Raw genomic sequence first — 18,699 nt, 5'->3', positions numbered from 1 at the left:
CTGAACCAGGAAGAAATAGAAAATATGAACAGACCAATCACAAGCACTGAAATTGAAACTGTGATTAAAAATCTTGCAACAAAGAAAAGCCCAGGACCAGATGGCTTCACAGGCGAATTCTATCAAACATTTAGAGAAGAGCTAACACCTATCCTTCTCAAACTCTTCCAAAATATAGCAGAGGGAGGAACACTCCTAAACTCATTCTACGAGGCCACCATCACCCTGATACCAAAACCAGACAAAGATGTCACAAAGAAAAAAAACTACAGGCCAGTATCACTGATGAACATAGATGCAAAAATCCTCAACAAAATACTAGCAAACAGAATCCAACAGCACATTAAAAGGATCATACACCAGGATCAAGTGGGGTTTATTCCAGGAATGCAAGGATTCTTGAATATATGCAAATCAATCAACGTGATACACCATATTAACAAATTGAAGGAGAAAAACCATAAGATCATCTCAGTAGATGCAGAGAAAGCTTTCGACACAATTCAACACCCATTTATGATAAAAACCCTGCAGAAAGTAGGCATAGAGAGAACTTTCCTCAACATAATAAAGGCCATATATGACAAACCCACAGCCAACATCGTCCTCAATGGTTAAAAACTGAAAGCATTTCCACTAAGATCAAGAACAAGACAAGGTTGCCCACTCTCACCACTCTTATTCAACATAGTTTTGGAAGTTTTAGCCACAGCAGAGAAGAAAAAGAAACAAAAGGAATCCAAATTGGAAAACAAGAAGTAAAGCTGTCACTGTTTGCAGATGACATGATCCTATACATAGAGAATCCCAAAGATGCTACCAGAAAACTACTAGAGCTAATCAATGAATTTGGTAAAGTAGCAGAATACAAAATTAATGCACAGAAATCTCTGGCATTCCTATACACTAATGATGAAAAATCTGAAAGTGAAATTAAGAAAACACTCCCATTTACCATTGCAACAAAAAGAATAAAATATCTAGGAATAAACCTACCTAAGGAGACAAGAGACCTGTATGCAGAAAATTATAAGACTGATGAAAGAAATTAAAGATGACACAAATAGATGGAGAGATATGCCATGTTACTGGATTGGAAGAATCAACATTGTGAAAATGACTCTACTACCCAAAGCAATCTACAGATTCAATGCACTCCCTATCAAACTACCACTGGCATTTTTCACAGAACTAGAACAAAAAATTTCACAATTTGTATGGAAACACAAAAGACCCCGAATAGCCAAAGCAATCTTGGAAACGAAAAATGGAGCTGGAAGAAGCAGGCTCCCTGACTTCAGACTATACTACAAAGCTACAGTAATCAAGACAGCATGGTACTGGCACAAAAACAGAAATATAGATTGATGGAACAGGATAGAAAGCCCAGAGATAAACCCACGCACTTATGGTCACCTTATGTTCGATTAAGGAGGCAGGAGTATACAGTGGAGAAAGGACAACCTCTTCAATACGTGGTGCTGGGAAAACTGGACAAGTACATGTAAAAGTATGAAATTAGAAAACTCCCTAACACCGTACACAAAAATAAGCTCAAAATGGATTCAAGATCTAAATGTAAGGCCAGACACTATCAAATTCTTAGAGGAAAACATAGGCAGAACACTCTATGACATAAATCACAGCAAGATCCTTTTTGACCCACCTCCTAGAGAAATGGAAATAAAAAGAAAAATAAACAAATGGGACCTAATGAAACTTCAAAGCTTTTGCACAGCAAAGGAAACCATAAACAAGACCAAAAGACAACCCTCAGAATGGGAGAAAATATTTGCAAATGAAGCAACTGACAAAGGATTAATCTCCAAAATTTACAAGCAGCTCATACAGCTCAATAACGAAAAAACAAACAATGCCATCCAAAAATGGGCAGAAGACCTAAATAGACATTTCTCCAAAGAAGATATACAGATTGCCAACAAACACATGAAAGAATGCTCAACATCATTAATCATTAGAGAAATGCAAATCAAAATTGCAGTGACACATCATCTCACACCGGTCAGAACGGCCATCATCAAAAAATCTAGAAACAATGAATGCTGGAGAGGGTGTGGAGAAAAGGGAACCCTCTTGCACTGTTGGTGGGAATGTAAATTGACAGAGCCACTATGGAGAACAGTATGGAAGTTCCTTAAAAAACTAAAAATAGAACTACCATACGACCCAGCAATCCCACTACTGGGCATATACCCTGAGAAAACCATAATTCAAAAAGAGTCATGTACCAAAATGTTCATTGCAGCTCTATTTACAATAGCCAGGACATGGAAGCAACCTAAGTGTCCATTGACAGATGAATGGATAACGAAGATGTGGCACATATATACAATGGAATATTACTCAGCCATAAAAAGAAATGAAATTGAGTTATTTGTAGTGAGGTGGATGGACCTAGAGTCTGTCATACAGAGTGAAGTAAGTCAGAAAGAGAAAAACAAATACTGTATGCTAACACATACATATGGAAACTAAGAAAGAAAAAAAAAGGTCATGAAGAACCTAGGGGTAAGATGGGAATAAAGACACAGACCTAGTAGAGAATGGACTTGAGGATGTGGGGATGGGGAAGGGTAGGCTGTGACAAAGTGAGAGAGTATCATGGACATATATACACTACCAAACGTAGAATAGATAGCTAGTGGGAAGCAGCCGCATAGCACAGGGAGGTAAGCTCGGTGCTTTGTGACTACCTAGAGGGGTGGGATAGAGAGGGTGGGAGGGAGGGAGACGCAAGAGGGAAGAGATATGGGAACATGTGTATATGTATAACTGATTCACTTTGTTATAAAGCAGAAACTAACACACCATTGTAAAGCAATTATACTCCAATAAAGATGTTAAAGAAAAAAAAATAGAATCCGCCTGCCAGTGCAGGGGACACAGGTTCGTGCCCTGGTGTGGGAAGATCCCACATGCCGAGGAGCAGCTAAGCCCATGGCCCACAAATACTGAGCAGCCTGCGCTCTAGAGTCCACGAGCCACAACTACTGAGGCTGTGTGCTGCAACTAATGAAGCCCGCGTGCCTAGAGCCCATGCTCTGTAACAAGGGAAGCCAGTGCAATGAGAAGCCCCTGCACCGCAACTAGAGAAAAGCCAGCGCACAGCAACAAAGACCCAACGATGCAGCCAAAAATAAAATAAATAAAATAAATAAATTAAAAAAAAATTACTGCTTGACTGAGGAAGGCAAATATTATTTTAAAAAAAGGGAATAAAGTTTTGGATAGAGAGACTAATCATAAACCTGGTAAACTTGTTTTAGGGGAACTTGGTTTCATTTGTTTCCCAAAAGTTTCCATATTTGTTGTGTACTGAATGTACCTTTCAAATATATTACTGGGTTTTTTTTTGTCTCCTAAAGTTTTATTGTCTTGTGCAGAGTCATCATACTATGTCTAAATATTTCAGGTGATAAATGATGCAGTTTATCTCTTGGCAAGTGTCTTTCAAGGCTACACTGTAGTTTTTGCTGCCATCTCCTTGGCGTCTCAGATGATAAAGATGATATATTGATTAATAGACAAATCACCTGAAGTAGGAGTTCCAGCAGTTATTATATGACAAACTTAGTTCTGTCTGGTATTATACCTACTAAAACCAAATACATTCCTATATATTTTCTGCCTCCAGAAACTTGAAGGAAGCCTGTGTCTTTGCTTTCCTCACTTTTAGCAGCCTCTGCTTGGTCCAGTTCTGCTGAGTTTAGGTCTTGTTTCTCTGCTCAGCCTTTATGTTGGCTATATAAAATTACATAGTTAGACATAGAAGAAAATGAAGAGGAAGCATTACCCAGTCAGACTGCCTGGGTTGGAATTCCTGCTGTGCCACATACTGCCATGTAACCTTAGGTGTGTCACTGAGTATTCCAATTGCCATTTTAAAACCTCACTCCTTTTTACTTTACTCTTGAATTGTGTTTATTTTATTAGACATATTGAAATGCTTTCTTAAACAAGACACGTTATAAATAAGAAGGGGGAAACTAACTTTTTATATTTATTTTATATCTGGTCACCTTCATGAGTTTTTATCTTGTTTTAGACTTCTAATAGTTTCTAACAGACAGTTACTGAACGCCTAGACTTTGGGATAAGACAGATCTGGGTACAAGTCCTGTCCCTGTCACTTATATCTGTGACCTTGGACAAGTCACTTCAGCTCTCTGAAACAGTTTTCTCAGGTCTCACTTTCCTTATGTGAGTATCATGAGGATTAAGTATAATAGATAGTGCATCATATTGTGAAATTTATATAGTAAGTCCCCTATAAATGTTAGTTGATGTAATTATCATTGAGTAATTATCTTGAATTTCCTAAATGCCCAAACTTACTGTCTACATATAATAATAGTATCTTACAGGATTATTTCTGGCATATTTCTTAATATACTGACTCGAACTTCCAGGAGAATTTGGAAATATTTATTGAAACTATTTTAGGTATTCTTATTTTATTCTTAATTTTAATGGGAAAATCTTTAGATTTTACCCATAAGTAAGGTATTAGATGTTGGTTAAGATTTTTTTATCAGTTATTTAGATTAATGTCTACATTTTTATTATATATTTTCTATATTTTATTTTTTGTTATATTTTGAGTATGGCAGTCAATTGGGTAACTTCTTTTTTCTATGTTCTTTTCCTTGAAGTTTTGACATGTCTCACCTACTTGGTTATTTGAGTCTTTTCTGAAGTTGTTTCTTTGAAAATGTTTTTATTTTGTCATTCAATTATTGGCTTTTTCTAAAATAAAAAAACTAGAACTGTCCATTTGAAGTTCTAAAATTTATTTAAGGGTTGACATGTAGTATTCATTTATAATTTAAAATTTTTCATATTTATTTTATCCCTTTTCTCTTTTTAAAGTTTTTTTTCTCCTTTTTTCTTTGATTAAATTTTCCAGAAAGTTGCCATATTTTACTGTATCTTATTGGTTTTTCTCAAAAGAACCAGATTTTAAATTTTATTTCATTTTTCATTCTACTGCTTTTCTCTTTACTGATTATTTCTTTTTATAACAGCTTTGAGGTATAATTTACATATACCAAAAATTCACCATTTTAAAGTATGTAGTTAAGTGATTTTTAGTATATTCACAAAATTCTGCAACCATTTGATTCATTACTTAAACATTTTTGCTTTATTATTTTTTCTGCTTTCTTTGAGGTTGCACGTTTTTGTTCCTTTTCTTGCTTGTTAGGCTAATATTCATTTTTATTCCTTTAAAAATAATAAAATAATTTTGACTGTGCATTTACCCCCTTAATGTAACTTTGGCCACATCCAATAGATTTTGTAATGTAATTTAGTCAATTTTGATACCGTTTTAAATTAATTTGTATAGAAAAGCTTAGTACAGAAAAGCATAAAGAAAATTTTTTAAATCACATGTAACCCACCATCCAAGTATAAATACTGTCTGTATTTTGGCTTATTTGTTTCCAGTCTCTTTTATTTTTTGAAAATATAACTTAAAATTCATATCTACAAATATATACTTTACCTGAGTGGATCATATTATATTTAATTGTATATTCTTTGTTTTAGTTAACATTATATTGTGAATATTATCCAGGTCTTCAAAAACAAAGTTTTGAAATTGGCAACTTAGTATTGTATCACATGAATGTAATATTTATTCTAGTGGCTTGTAATTGTTTCATTTTATAAATGTTACAGGATTTTCTTATAGTGGATCACTGAAAGTTGATAATCAGTGGGAGGGTTCCTGATACATACTATGAAACTTCCTTCCAGAATTATAAATATTGGCATTATATGAGTACCTCCCTCACTACACTGTCAGCATTAAATATTGAAATACATATCTGATTTTTAAAGTGTCTTCAAAATACCATAATAATAATGTATTCTTTGCTCCATTGGATCTTAAGTATTTCATCTTTAATATCTGCTGCACTTTGTGAGAAGGATTTTACTGTTTATTTGTGTCTGGAAACATCATAATGGAAGGTAGTTTATATTCAATAAATTTAGGATACTTTCGAATTGGTTATGTTATACTCTGGAGTATCTTTATGCTGTCAGTTAGATTTTATTTAATAGCCTTTGGTGAGTTATATTGGACAAGATGGCTGGGTATAATTTGAGCTGGGAGATAGGTGGAGAGTTAATCTTCAGCCTAGAGTACAGATTGTCCTTTGAGTTAGTTTAAATAACAAATTATTCTCAACTGTTTCTGGGGGCAGCCAAACTGCCCACAAATAATTCCAGGAGGATAAATAAAGACACAGAGGTTGGTATTGGGGGACAGCTTCATGCTATGGGATTCGAACAGTCCTATGCACTGCAGATCTCCCCTGGCTCATCATATGCTGAATGGTTATGGCCAATGGTTTAAGTGAATACAAATTTTTTTTTAAATTAATTTATTTATTTTTGGCTGCATTGGGTCTTCGTTGCTGCATGTGGGGCTTTCTCTACTTGTGGCAAGCAGAGGCTACTCTTTGTTGTGGTGTGCGGGCTTCTCATTGTGGTGGCTTCTCTTGTTGCGGAGCACGGGCTCTAGGCACGTGGGCTTCAGTAGTTGTGGCACGCAGGCTCAGTAGTTGTGGCTCATGGCTCTAGAGCACAGGCTCAGTAGTTGTGGAGCACGGGCTTAGCTGCTCTGTGGCATATGGGATCTTCCTGGAGCAGGGCATGAACCTGCGTCCCCTACATTGGCAGGTGGACTCTCAACCACTGCACCACCAGGGAAGCCCAGTGAATACAAATTTTAAAATGTTGCAACCTCTATTCTCCTGACCTTGCGTTTCTAGGTAGTGGGGCCTTCATGAGACTAATACGTGGTTTGACCTACCTCTTCATCTAGTGGGAGGGACCAGTCTGATTGAGATTGGGAGAAGAAACGAGTTTGTGTGGTTTGGACCCTTTTGAGCCTTCTTTCTTTCAGAGTAGACTATCCTCAGTTTTCACACGATCTTTACTTACAGAGGCATTTCCATTCCTTAATGGGAGGAGGCAGGTTCAATCCAGGGATGAAAAGACTAGGTTAATATATTTAATTTAGAGGTAAAGTTATTGAGAAGTTCACTTGGCTGTTGATTTAAGCTACAGTCGCCAATTCATCTCCACTCATTTACACAGTTGATATTCTGATCTCCATCTTTCTGACTCCACAGTTGTCTTTTCTCATTTGGTTTTGGAACTCAGGGACAATGATAAAGGAGTGATTAATTGTTACCACTAAAACTCTGATAGGTTGTTTAAATCTGTTTATTATAAACACTGTATAAATTAGTGGGTTTTTTTAAAAGCTAATCTGAGAGGTAGTCTTTTACTTGAAGAGTATAAACCATTTACATTTATAATCGTAACTGACATATTTGGCTGTTATTCCATCAGTTTGATTTATGCTTTTATGCTTCAAGATGCCACTGAATGTATTTAAGGTCATTTTGGTTAAATGGGTCTAATTGGTAGCAAGTCTATTTGCTAATTAATTAATTTTGTGTGTGACCTTACATTGCCTAGGCTTTAAAGGTACTTATATCAATAACATTTTATAGGTGCTCTTCCAGAATTGAAAGAAAAGGAGGCGCAGCCACCACCAAAACCACGTTCTGGAGCTGTGGAAGGGACATTTAGAATTGTTAAGGACTCTCTCAGTGATGATATTGTTAAAGCCACTCAAGCAATCTATCAGTTTGAACTCTCAGGTAAGGGTTACTTCTGGTAATCTGGAGCTTTTATGAAACAAAGTAGGATATTTCCCTTGGAAGTATATCAGCCTCCAGTAGTAATAACCTGCAATAGTTGGCTATATCCAGACCCTTACCCGAGAATGTAGACATTTAAGAATAGCAAATAACTACTGATTTGTATTTTTGTGTTTTCTTTTTGGTTTTTGTCCATCTATTAAGTTCCTGATTTGTGGTTACCATGGGGTTCATATATGTTGATCCATAATTATATCTATTTGTTTTAAACTGGTATTTCCACATATAGGTGATAGACCTGTTTTCTGCTTGTTTTTTTTGGTTGGTTTTTGTTTTTTTTTTTGTTTGCGGTACACGGGCCTCTCACCGCTGCAGCCCCTCCCGCCGCGGAGCACAGGCTCCGGACGCGCAGGCCCAGCGGCCACGGCCCACGGGCCCGGCCGCTCCGCGGCATGTGGGATCCTCCCGGACCGGGGCACGAACCAGTGTCCCCCGCATCGGCAGGCAGACTCTCAACCACTGCGCCACCGGGGAAGCCCTCTACTTGTTTTTGTAGTTCTTCTCTGTTCTACCAATTTGTTTTTTTTTTTTGCGGTACGTGGGCCTCTCACTGTTGTGGCCTCTCCCATTGCGGAGCACAGGCTCCGGACGCGCTCGCTCAGCGGCCATGGCTCACGGGCCCAGCCGCTCTGCGGCATGCGGGATCCTCCCGGACCAGGGCACGAACCCGTGTCCCCTGCATCGGCAGGCGGACTCTCAACCACTGCGCCACCAGGGAAGCCCCCAATTTGTATTTTTAAGTTAATATCAGTGCATATGGACATATGTAAAATAAAATTCCCTTACAGATACTTCCAGTGGTAAATAACTCTTTAGTTTATGTAATTGAGAGAAAATCCTATTTAGAAGGATATATGGATCATGACAGATAGTATAATACAGTCATTTATCAACCATGCGCACCTTGCCTGTCTTTTTATTTTTTTTGGCTGCACCACGGGCTTATGGTATCTTACTTCCCTGACAAGGGATTGAACCGGGGCCCACAGCAGTGAAAGTGCCGAGTCCTAAGCACTGGACTGCCAGGGAACTCCCTTGCCATTTTTTACCTTTGAGATTATTCAGGTCAGTCTGAATGCAGTCAGCTTTTAAAATCTCTCAGTATTTTTCTTCTCAACATAGTATTAATGCATGTTGACAAGAGTTTTAAGAATTAGCTACCACAGTCCCATTGTATGCAAACTTTGACATTATCAGTTCTTTTATCCTTTGTCACCTCTATTTTATCTTAATCCATCTGCATCTTCCTGTTTTTACTTTTCTTAGAACCCATGGTCCATTGGTTCAATCACTCTTTTACCTGTATCCTAAACTTCCTGACCTTGTGCTTATGTCACCAACTGTCATAATCCTAGTCCTGGATAATCAAACTCTCTGGCTGCTCCACACTTGCATCCAGGCTGCTAAGTCTTGCTGGAGAAATGGCAGGGGGTGGGGGGTGGAATCACACCACCCAGTGAATCTGTACCAGTAAAAATTCATCACTGCTCCTGTCCAATGTCAGAATTCTGTGTTTCTGTGGTCAGCTTATTGCCTCATTTTCCACAGTGACTCTTTTAAACCTCTCAGTGTTCCTCAAGTCTCCCATCTCTCCCTTCACCACTTCCCTGCCAGTTTCAGCAGATAAGGTGACCTCCTCTTCCACAGAGATAAGAGAAGCCTACAGACAGGAATTGCTTCACCTTCCTGCCATCTGATAGCATACTGTTGTAGGCATTGACCTCTCTTCCTCCTCTCCCAACAGGCAGAGCTCAACTCCACATCCGTGCATCCTAAGCTTTAATGTCCATACTGATCACCGCTGGGCATGCTAAAAATGCAGAATCTGATTCAGTAGGTTTGAGGTAGGGTCTGAAGTTTGCTTTTCTGATGTGATGACGGTACTGCAGTTCATGGATCACACTTTGAGTAGCAAAGTTCTAGATCCCATTTCCTCTGGTCTCCTCAGGAAATGTGTGCTGTCTCTTCCACCTGTTCATCCTGAAGCCTCCTTCCCAGTGGTTTTTTAACATTCCCAAAGTCTATTCTATCTTTTAAAAAAAACCAACAGTAACAACCTTCCCAATCACACCCCCCACCCCCCATCTTTCTTCTCCCTTTCAGAGCCAAACTTATTTTCATCTACAATTCACTCTGTTCTGGTGTCATTTTTCTCCATTCCACTGAATTTGCTCTCACCAAGGTCCTTGGTGGCTTCTGTGTCACCAGTGGGCATTTGTCATTCTTACCTTGTCACCACTTTGCAACATTTGATGCTGTTGACCTCTCTTTCCTTCTGGAAACGCTCCATTGCTTTTTTCTGCGTCTGTAATCATGTCTTGTCAGTCTCCTGTGCTAGATGCTTCTCCATCCTTTCCTTAAATGTTGATATTCTTCAGGTCACTGTCTTAGCACTCTTTATACTCTACAGACTTTGTCTAGGAAAACCCCAACCCCTCACATAGCTTTAGTGACCATAGGGGCTGATTCCTTATGTATCTGTCTTCCTAGCCCAGTCAGACTTCAGTTGACATTTTCATTTGGCTGTCACAAAGGTACCTCAATCTGAAAATATCCGTAACAACTCACCATTTCCAATACCTGCCTTTGGCACTACTTGTTAAATCTGCTCTTCTTCAGTAGTCCTCTCAATAAAAAACACAGCAATATTTACCCAGCTTCCCAAGCCAGAAACTAGCAAAGCAGATCGTTCTTCTGCACCCTCCCTACCTTTTCCTCTTCATTCAGTCAGTTACCTAGTTTTGTGATATTGCTTTGAAGTTCTCTCTCAAATATGCGGACTTTTTTCCATTTCCACTGCTGTGATCCTGACCCAGGCATACATCCTCAAGCTCCTGAACAACCCCAGTACCTTCCTAAATTGTCCTCTGTATCCTCTTTATCCCTCTGCAATATCTTCTCTACACTGCTGTTAGGGTGATCTATTTAAAATACAAACCTAATGTCATTCTCCTTCCATGGCGTATGGATGAAATCAGCGAGCCCTTTACATGGCTTACTGTGCTCTGCATCTGGACTGCCTAACAAGCTTATCTGAGGCCACCATCCACTCTCTTTGTACATTCCAGTCCTTCTGTTCCTTTTTTCAGGTCCTCATCAAGCAAATATTATTTATTTATTTATTTATTTGGCTGCACTCGGTCTTAGTTGAGGCATACGGTATCTTCGTTGCCGCGTGCAGAATCTTTAGTTGCAGCGTGTGGGATCCTTAGTTGTGAACTCTTAGTTGTGGCACGCGAACTCTTAGCTGTGGCACGTAAACTCTAGTTGCAGCATGTGGAATCTAGTTCCCTGACCAGGGATCAAACCTGGGCCCCCTGCGTTGGGAGCACAGAGTCTTAGCCACTGGACCACCAGGCAAGTCCCCCATCTAGCAAATTCTTACTTAACTTTTAAATCTCAGCTGGGCTTTCCTGACACCACATCACCCTCCACTTCCTGTTTTGTAAGAACCATGTTATTGAAGAGTCTTCAGAGCCTAGCCAAGTGCCTGGCCCATAATAAGTACTTAATAAATACTGGCTGAATTTCTTAGAGGCCTGGGGATTTCAACCTGGGTAACGGCATTATATATGATTATTCTAATTGTACAGTTATTAAGTTTAAGAAAAACAGGGCTTCTTTAACATTTATTTCTGTATCTTTCTTTTCTGTGTAGGTGAAGATGGTGGAACATGGTTTCTTGATCTTAAAAGCAAGGGTGGCAATGTCGGACATGGAGAGCCCTCTGATCGGGCAGATGTGGTGATGAGTATGTCTACTGATGATTTTGTAAAAATGTTTTCAGGTGAGTTTTAACTTCACTTGTTTACTGATTGTTCAAGGAAAATTCTATTAGGTAGGCTTCATTTCTACTAGTTGGACTAAGATATCATTTCCAATAACACATTGGTTACCAGAGGTGCTGAACTTAGCTGCAGCTTGTTTATCAAGAGTAAGATCATGCTTCAATCTTGCCAACTATTGTAATAGGAAACTGCAGCCATCTCCCATGGCCCAGTGACCCTGCTTTCTGTGGAATCCATCACTAAGAAGAGGGTCTGCATAATTTTCTGCTCTGCCCATGTATCTCTAAATGTGCCAGAAAAATTTTAAGGGTAATTTTTTTCTATTTTCTACTCTTAAAACACTACTCTAGATAGTAAGTTAATTAACACATGTACTTATTAGAAGCAGCACTTTAAAATTTTTTTTTAATTAATTTATTTTTGGCTGCATTGGTTCTTCATTGCTGCATGCAGGCTTTCTCTAGTTGCGGAGAGCAGGGGACTACTCTTTGTTGCGGTGGGTGGGCTTCTTGTTGCAGTGGCTTCTCCTGTTGCAGAGCTTGGGCTCTAGGTGCGTGGGCTTCAGTATTTGTGGCACGCGGGCTCAGTAGTTGTGGCTCGTGGGCTATAGAGCACAGCCTCAGTAGTTGTGGCGCACAGGCTTAGTTGCTCCTCAGCATGTGGGATCTTCCCAGACCAGGGATCGAACCCCTGTCCCCTGCATTGGCAAGCGGATTCTTAACCACTGCACCACCAGGGAAGTCCCAGAAGCAGCACTTTAAACAAAAGTATTGTAACATTTTAATCTGAAGATCCTAAAGATTTATTTAATGAGTTATAAATGTTATTTATTCTTTATTCTGTTTTAATCTTCATAAATTGAAGATCATAATGTATTCTGTGCCCTGTAAGTCTCACTTTCCATTTCTAACCCAGGATGCTAATGGCCTACATACTATCTGAGCCAGTTTGTATGTGATGTTACTAATGATTGAGGTTTCTTCAACTTCCCCCCACCTTTTTTTAAACAGTAGTGCTAAATATTCAAGATACAAAAATTAGAAAATATGCTTAGGAAAAAAGAAAATAAATAAAATTATTTTTTATTGTACTACTGAAAGATAACCATCAGTTGATTTTTGGTTTAAAGTCATATATATATTTTTATGAATGTATATAAATATATAAGTGTACTTATAAAAACAAGATTATAGCATTACTGCTGTTTGGTAACTTTTTTCACTTTGTACTTAGTACATTATAAGTACTTAGTACTTAAAAGTACTAGTGTACTTAAAAGTACATTAAAAGTATTTAGTACATTATAACGTCTTTTAATGATAATGAATAGTTATCGCTTTAATCATTTTTTAAAAATAAATATATTGATTGATTGATTTTTGGCTGACTTGGGTCTTTGTTGCTGCGTGCAGGCTTTCTCTAGTTGTGGCGAGCGGGGCCTACTCTTCGTGGCAGTGCACGGTCTTCTCATTGCAGTGGCTTCTCTTATTGCGGAGCACGAGCTCTAAGCATGCGGGCTTCAGTAGTTGTGGCTCGTGGGCTCTAGAGCACAGGCTCAGCAGTTGGGGCACACGGGCTTAGTTTCTCTGTGGCACATGGGATCTTCCTGGACTAGGGCACGAACCTGTGTCGCCTGCATTGGCAGGCGGATTCTAAACCACTGTGCCACCAGGGAAGTCCCTCTTTAATCATTTTAATAGTTTCTTTAGTGTTTGTTTAGTGTTTCAAAATCTCTTTCTCTATAGGGCTTAAACATAGTGCTTTGGATGCTAAATAAACGTTTTGTAAATTTGAACCTTATAAATATGCAATATTTTGAACTTAAAGACCTTTAAAAATAAAAAAAATTATTGTCAATTTCTAAACAGAAATAACAGTAATTATAGCTAATACGTATATGATTACTGTTGAGTTAAGCAATATTCCCAATAATGGTTTGAGATAAAAGATTTTCTCTACTTTATAAAAAGGGAGACTGAAGTATTGCTTAATTAAATAATTAACCCAGAGTCACTTGGTGGGTGAGTCAATGTTGGAGTTAGAATTCGAATCCAAGCTAACTCGCCAGCTCATGCACTTCTAAATTATGCTATTTTGCCCTCCAAAGGTGAAAGAATCAAGTTACCTCCTTAATTTACGTTTTATTTGTGTAGCATAAACTTGTAATGGGCTTTCCATTTATATCTTTCTGGATAGGCTCCTGGATAGGCTAGGGGAGGTCAGTGAGCTAAATGAGTGATTTAAAAATATATATATATATTCTTATAAGGTTTATTTTATTTTATTTATTTATTTTGGCAACGCCAAGTGGCACGTGGGATCTTAGTTCCTCAACCAGGGATCGAACCCACACTTCTTGCAGTGGAAGCGCAGAGCCTTAACCACTGGACTGACAGGACAGTCCCTTATAAGGTTTATTTTATAGCAGCAGTTCACATTGGGAGCAAATAACTTTGCTTCTGCTTCTTACGTCTTTTCATTCTTATTCTTTATCCCATCTACTGTCTTTTGAATGGGCGCAATTTAGACCTTATATCCTAAACATACTCTTTTAAGAAGCCATAGCCATTTCTGTGACCTAATCTATAGAGTGGATATGTTATAAATATAAAAAATTAAAGCAACTAGTGATCAACTATTCAAAATCTCTCTTTTTGGCTAGTAGAGGCCACTGTATAGTAAAGCATTATAATAGAAAGAAAATATATTGTACAAGGTTACCTGATTAATATATTGGGAAGAGAAATATATACACACACACATACATATAAAATTGTTCTTACTAGTAGTTTGTTTAAAAGTTATTTTTTAGAACAGTTTTTTTAAGGTATAATTTACATACCATAAAATCTACCCATTATTAAGTATATATGATTTTTAGTAAATATATAGGGTTGTACAACCATCACTTATAATCCAGTTTGAACCAGACAAAGATGTCACGAAGAAAAAAAACTACAGGCCAATATCACTGATGAACATAGATGCAAAACTCCTCAACAAAATACTAGCAAACAGAATCCAACAGCACATTAAAAGGATCATACCATGATCAAGTGGGGTTTATTCCAGGAATGCAAGGATTCTTCAATATACGCAAATCAATCAGCGTGATACACCGTATTAACAAATTGAAGGAGAAGAACCATATGATCATCTCAATAGATGCAGAGAAAGCTTTCGACACAATTCAACACCCATTTATGATAAAAAGCCTGCAGAAAGTAGGCATAGAGGGAACTTTCCTCAACATAATAAAGGCCATATATGACAAACCCACAGCCAACATCGTCCTCAATGGTGAAAAACTGAAACCATTTCCACTAAGATCAGGAACAAGACAAGGTTGCCCACTCTCACCACTGTTATTCAACGTAGTTTTGGAAGTATTAGCCACAGCAATCAGAGAAGAAAAAGAAATAAAAGTAATCCAGATCAGAAAAGAAAAAGTAAAGCTGTCACTGTTTGCAGATGACATGATACTCTATATAGAGAATCCTAAAGATGCTACCAGAAAACTACTAGAGCTAATCAATGAATTTGGTAAAGTAGCAGGATACAAAATTAATGCACAGAAATCTCTGGCATTCTTATACACTAATGATGAAAAATCTGAAAGTGGAATTAAGAAAACACTCCCATTTACCACTGCAACAAAAAGAATAAAATATCTAGGAATAAACCTACCTAAGAAGACAAAAGACGTGTATGCAGAAAATTATAAGACATTGATAAAAGGAATTAAAGATGATACAAATAGATGGAGAGATATGCCATGTTCTTGGATTGGAAGAATCAACATTGTGAAAATGACTCTACTACCCAAAGCAATCTACAGATTCAGTGCAATCCCTATCAAACTACCACTGGCATTTTTCACAGAACTAGAACAAAAGATTTCACAATTTCTATGGAAACACAAAAGACCCCGAATAGCCAAAGCAATCTTGGAAACGAAAAATGGAGCTGGAAGAAGCAGGGTCCCTGACTTCAGACTATACTACAAAGCTACAGTAATCAAGACAGTATGGTACTGGCACAGAAACAGAAATATCGATCAACGGAACAGGATAGAAAGCCCAGAGATAAACCCATGCACATATGGTCACCTTATCTTTGATAAAGGAGGCAAGAATATACAGTGGAGAAAAGACAGCCTCTTCAATAAGTGGTGCTGGGAAAACTGGACAGGTACATGTAAAAGTATGAAATTAGAAAACTCCCTACACCATACACAAAAATAAACTCAAAATGGATTAAAGACCTAAATGTAAGGCCAGACACTATCAAACTCTTAGAGGAAAACATAGGCAGAACACTCTATGACATAAATCACAGCAAGATCCTTTTTGACCCACCTCCTAGAGAAATGGAAATAAAAACAAAAATAAACAAATGGGACCTAATGAAACTTCAAAGCTTTTGCACAGCAAAGGAAACCATAAACAAGACCAAAAGACAACCCTCAGAATGGGAGAAAATATTTGCAAATAAAGTAACCGACAAAGGATTAATCTCCAAAATTTACAAGCAGCTCATGCAGCTCAATAACAAAAAAACAAACAACCCAATCCAAAAATGGGCAGAAGACCTAAATAGACATTTCTCCAAAGAAGATATACAGACTGCCAACAAACACATGAAAGAATGCTCAACATCATTAATCATTAGAGAAATGCAAATCAAAACTACAATGAGATATCATCTCACACCAGTCAGAATGGCCATCATCAAAAAATCTAGAAACAATAAACGCTGGAGAGGGTGTGGAGAAAAGGGAACACTCTTGCACTGCTGGTGGGAATGTGAATTGGTTCAGCCACTATGGAGAACAGTATGGAGGTTCCTTAAAAAGCTACAAATAGAACTACCATATGACCCAGCAATCCCACTACTGGGCATATACCCTGAGAAAACCATAATTCAAAAAGAGTCATGTACCAAAATGTTCATTGCAGCTCTATTTACAATAGCCCGGAGATGGAAACAACCTAAGTGCCCATCATCAGATGAATGGATAAAGAAGATGTGGCACATATATACAATGGAATATTACTCAGCCATAAAAAGAAACGAAATTGAGCTATTTGTAATGAGGTGGATAGACCTAGAGTCTGTCATACAGAGTGAAGTAAGTCAGAAAGAAAAAGACAAATACCGTATGCTAACACATATATAAGGAATTTAAGAAAAAAAAAATGTCATGAAGAACCTAGGGGTAAGGCAGGAATAAAGACGCAGACCTCCTAGAGAACGGACTTGAGGTTATGGGGAGGAGGAAGGGTGAGCTGTGACAGGGCGAGAGAGAGTCATAGGCATATACACACTAACAAACGTAGTAAGGTAGATAGCTAGTTGGAAGCAGCCACATGGCACAGGGATATTGGCTTGGTGCTTTGTGACAGCCTGGAGGGGTGGGATAGGGAGGGTGGGAGGGAGGGAGACACAAGAGGGAAGAGATATGGGAACATATGTATATGTATGGCTGATTCACTTTGTTGTGGGGCGGAAACTAACACACCATTGTAAAGCAATTATACCCCAATAAAGATGTTAAAAAAAAAAAAAGGATTAATCTCCAAAATTTACAAGCAGCTCATACAGCTCAATAACAAAAAAACAAACAACCCAATCCAAAAATGGGCAGAAGACCTAAATAGACATTTCTCCAAAGAAGATATACAGATTGTCAACAAACACATGAAAGAATGCTCAACATCATTAATCATTAGAGAAATGCAAATCAAAACTACAATGAGATATCATCTCACACCGGTCAGAATGGCCATCATCAAAAAATCTAGAAACATTAAATGCTGGAGAGGGTATGGAGAAAAGGGAACACTCTTGCACTGTTGGTGGGAGTGTAAATTGATACAGCCACTGTGGAAAACAGTATGGAGGTTCTTTAAAAAACTACAAATAGAACTACCATACAACCCAGCAATCCCACTACTGGGCATATACCCTGAGAAAACCATAATTCAAAAAGAGTCATGTACCAAAATATTCATTGCAGCTCTATTTACAATAGCCAGGACATGGAAGCAACCTAAGTGTCCATCAACAGATGAATGGATAAAGAAGATGTGGCACATATATACAATGGAATATTACTCAGCCATAAAAAGAAACAAAACTGAGTTATTTGTAGTGAGGTGGATGGACCTAGAGTCTGTCATACAGAGTGAAGTAAGTCAGAAAGAGAAAAACAAATACCGTATGCTAACACATTTATATGGAATCTAAGAAAAAAAAAAAGGTCATGAAGAACCTAGTGGTACTAGTGGTAAGATGGGAATAAAGACACAGACCTACTAGAGAATGGACTTGAGGATATGGGGAGGGGGAAGGGTAAGCTGTGACAAAGTGAGAGAGTTGCATGGACACATATACACTACCAAACGTAAAATAGATAGCTAGTGGGAAGCAGCCGCATAGCACAGGGAGATCAGCTAGGTGGTTTGTGACCACCTAGAGGGGTGGGATAGGGAGGGTGGGAGGGAGGGAGACGCAAGAGGGAAGACATATGGGAACATGTGTATATGTATAACTGATTCACTTTGTTATAAAGCAGAAACTAACACACCATTGTAAAGCAATTATACTCCAATAAAGATTTTAAAATAAATAAATAAATAAGTAAATATAATCCAGTTTGAGAACATTTCTATCAGTCCCTCCAAAATTCTCTGTCCGTTTGCAGTCAATCCCCCTTTTTACTGCCCAGCCAGCCAGACACTAACTTGCCTTCTGTCTCTATAGATTTGCTGTTTCTGGACATTTCATATAAATGGGATTATAAAGTATATAGTCTTTCGTATTTGGCTTCTTTTACTTAGCATAAGGCTTTTGAGATTCATCCATCATGTTGTAGCATGTATCAGTAGTTCAGTTCCTTTTTATTGCTGAGTAGTATTCCGTTGTATTTATCCACTCACCAGCTGGTGGATATTTGGGTTGTTTCAAGTTTTGGGGTATTGTGAATAATGTTGCTGTGAATATTTTCATACACATATTTGTGTGGATATATATTTTCATTTCTGTTGGGTAGATTTCTAAGAGTGCAATTGCTGGGTTATGTGGTAAGTTGATATGTAACTTTTTAATAAACCACCAAGCTTTGCTAAAGTGGCTGCACTAATTTT

The 18,699-nt window shown here is 38.1% G+C and overlaps 1 protein-coding gene across 2 annotated transcripts in view; it reads left to right on the top strand.

The window, feature by feature from the left end:
• Window positions 1-18,699, top strand: part of HSDL2 (hydroxysteroid dehydrogenase like 2) — a 94,586-nt gene that overhangs the window by 64,605 nt on the left and 11,282 nt on the right. For both annotated transcript variants that reach the window (XM_060154615.1, XM_060154614.1), the window contains 2 exons: window positions 7,554-7,703; window positions 11,422-11,550. In XM_060154615.1, coding sequence (XP_060010598.1) covers window positions 7,554-7,703; window positions 11,422-11,550 — 279 coding nt within the window. The remainder of the gene's footprint in view (window positions 1-7,553; window positions 7,704-11,421; window positions 11,551-18,699) is intronic.

This window comes from Lagenorhynchus albirostris, chromosome 7 (assembly GCF_949774975.1).
Source record: "Lagenorhynchus albirostris chromosome 7, mLagAlb1.1, whole genome shotgun sequence".
Lineage (NCBI taxonomy): Eukaryota > Metazoa > Chordata > Mammalia > Artiodactyla > Delphinidae > Lagenorhynchus > Lagenorhynchus albirostris.
Note: the sequence above shows the minus strand (reverse complement) of the source record. Positions and strands in the feature narration are given on the sequence as shown.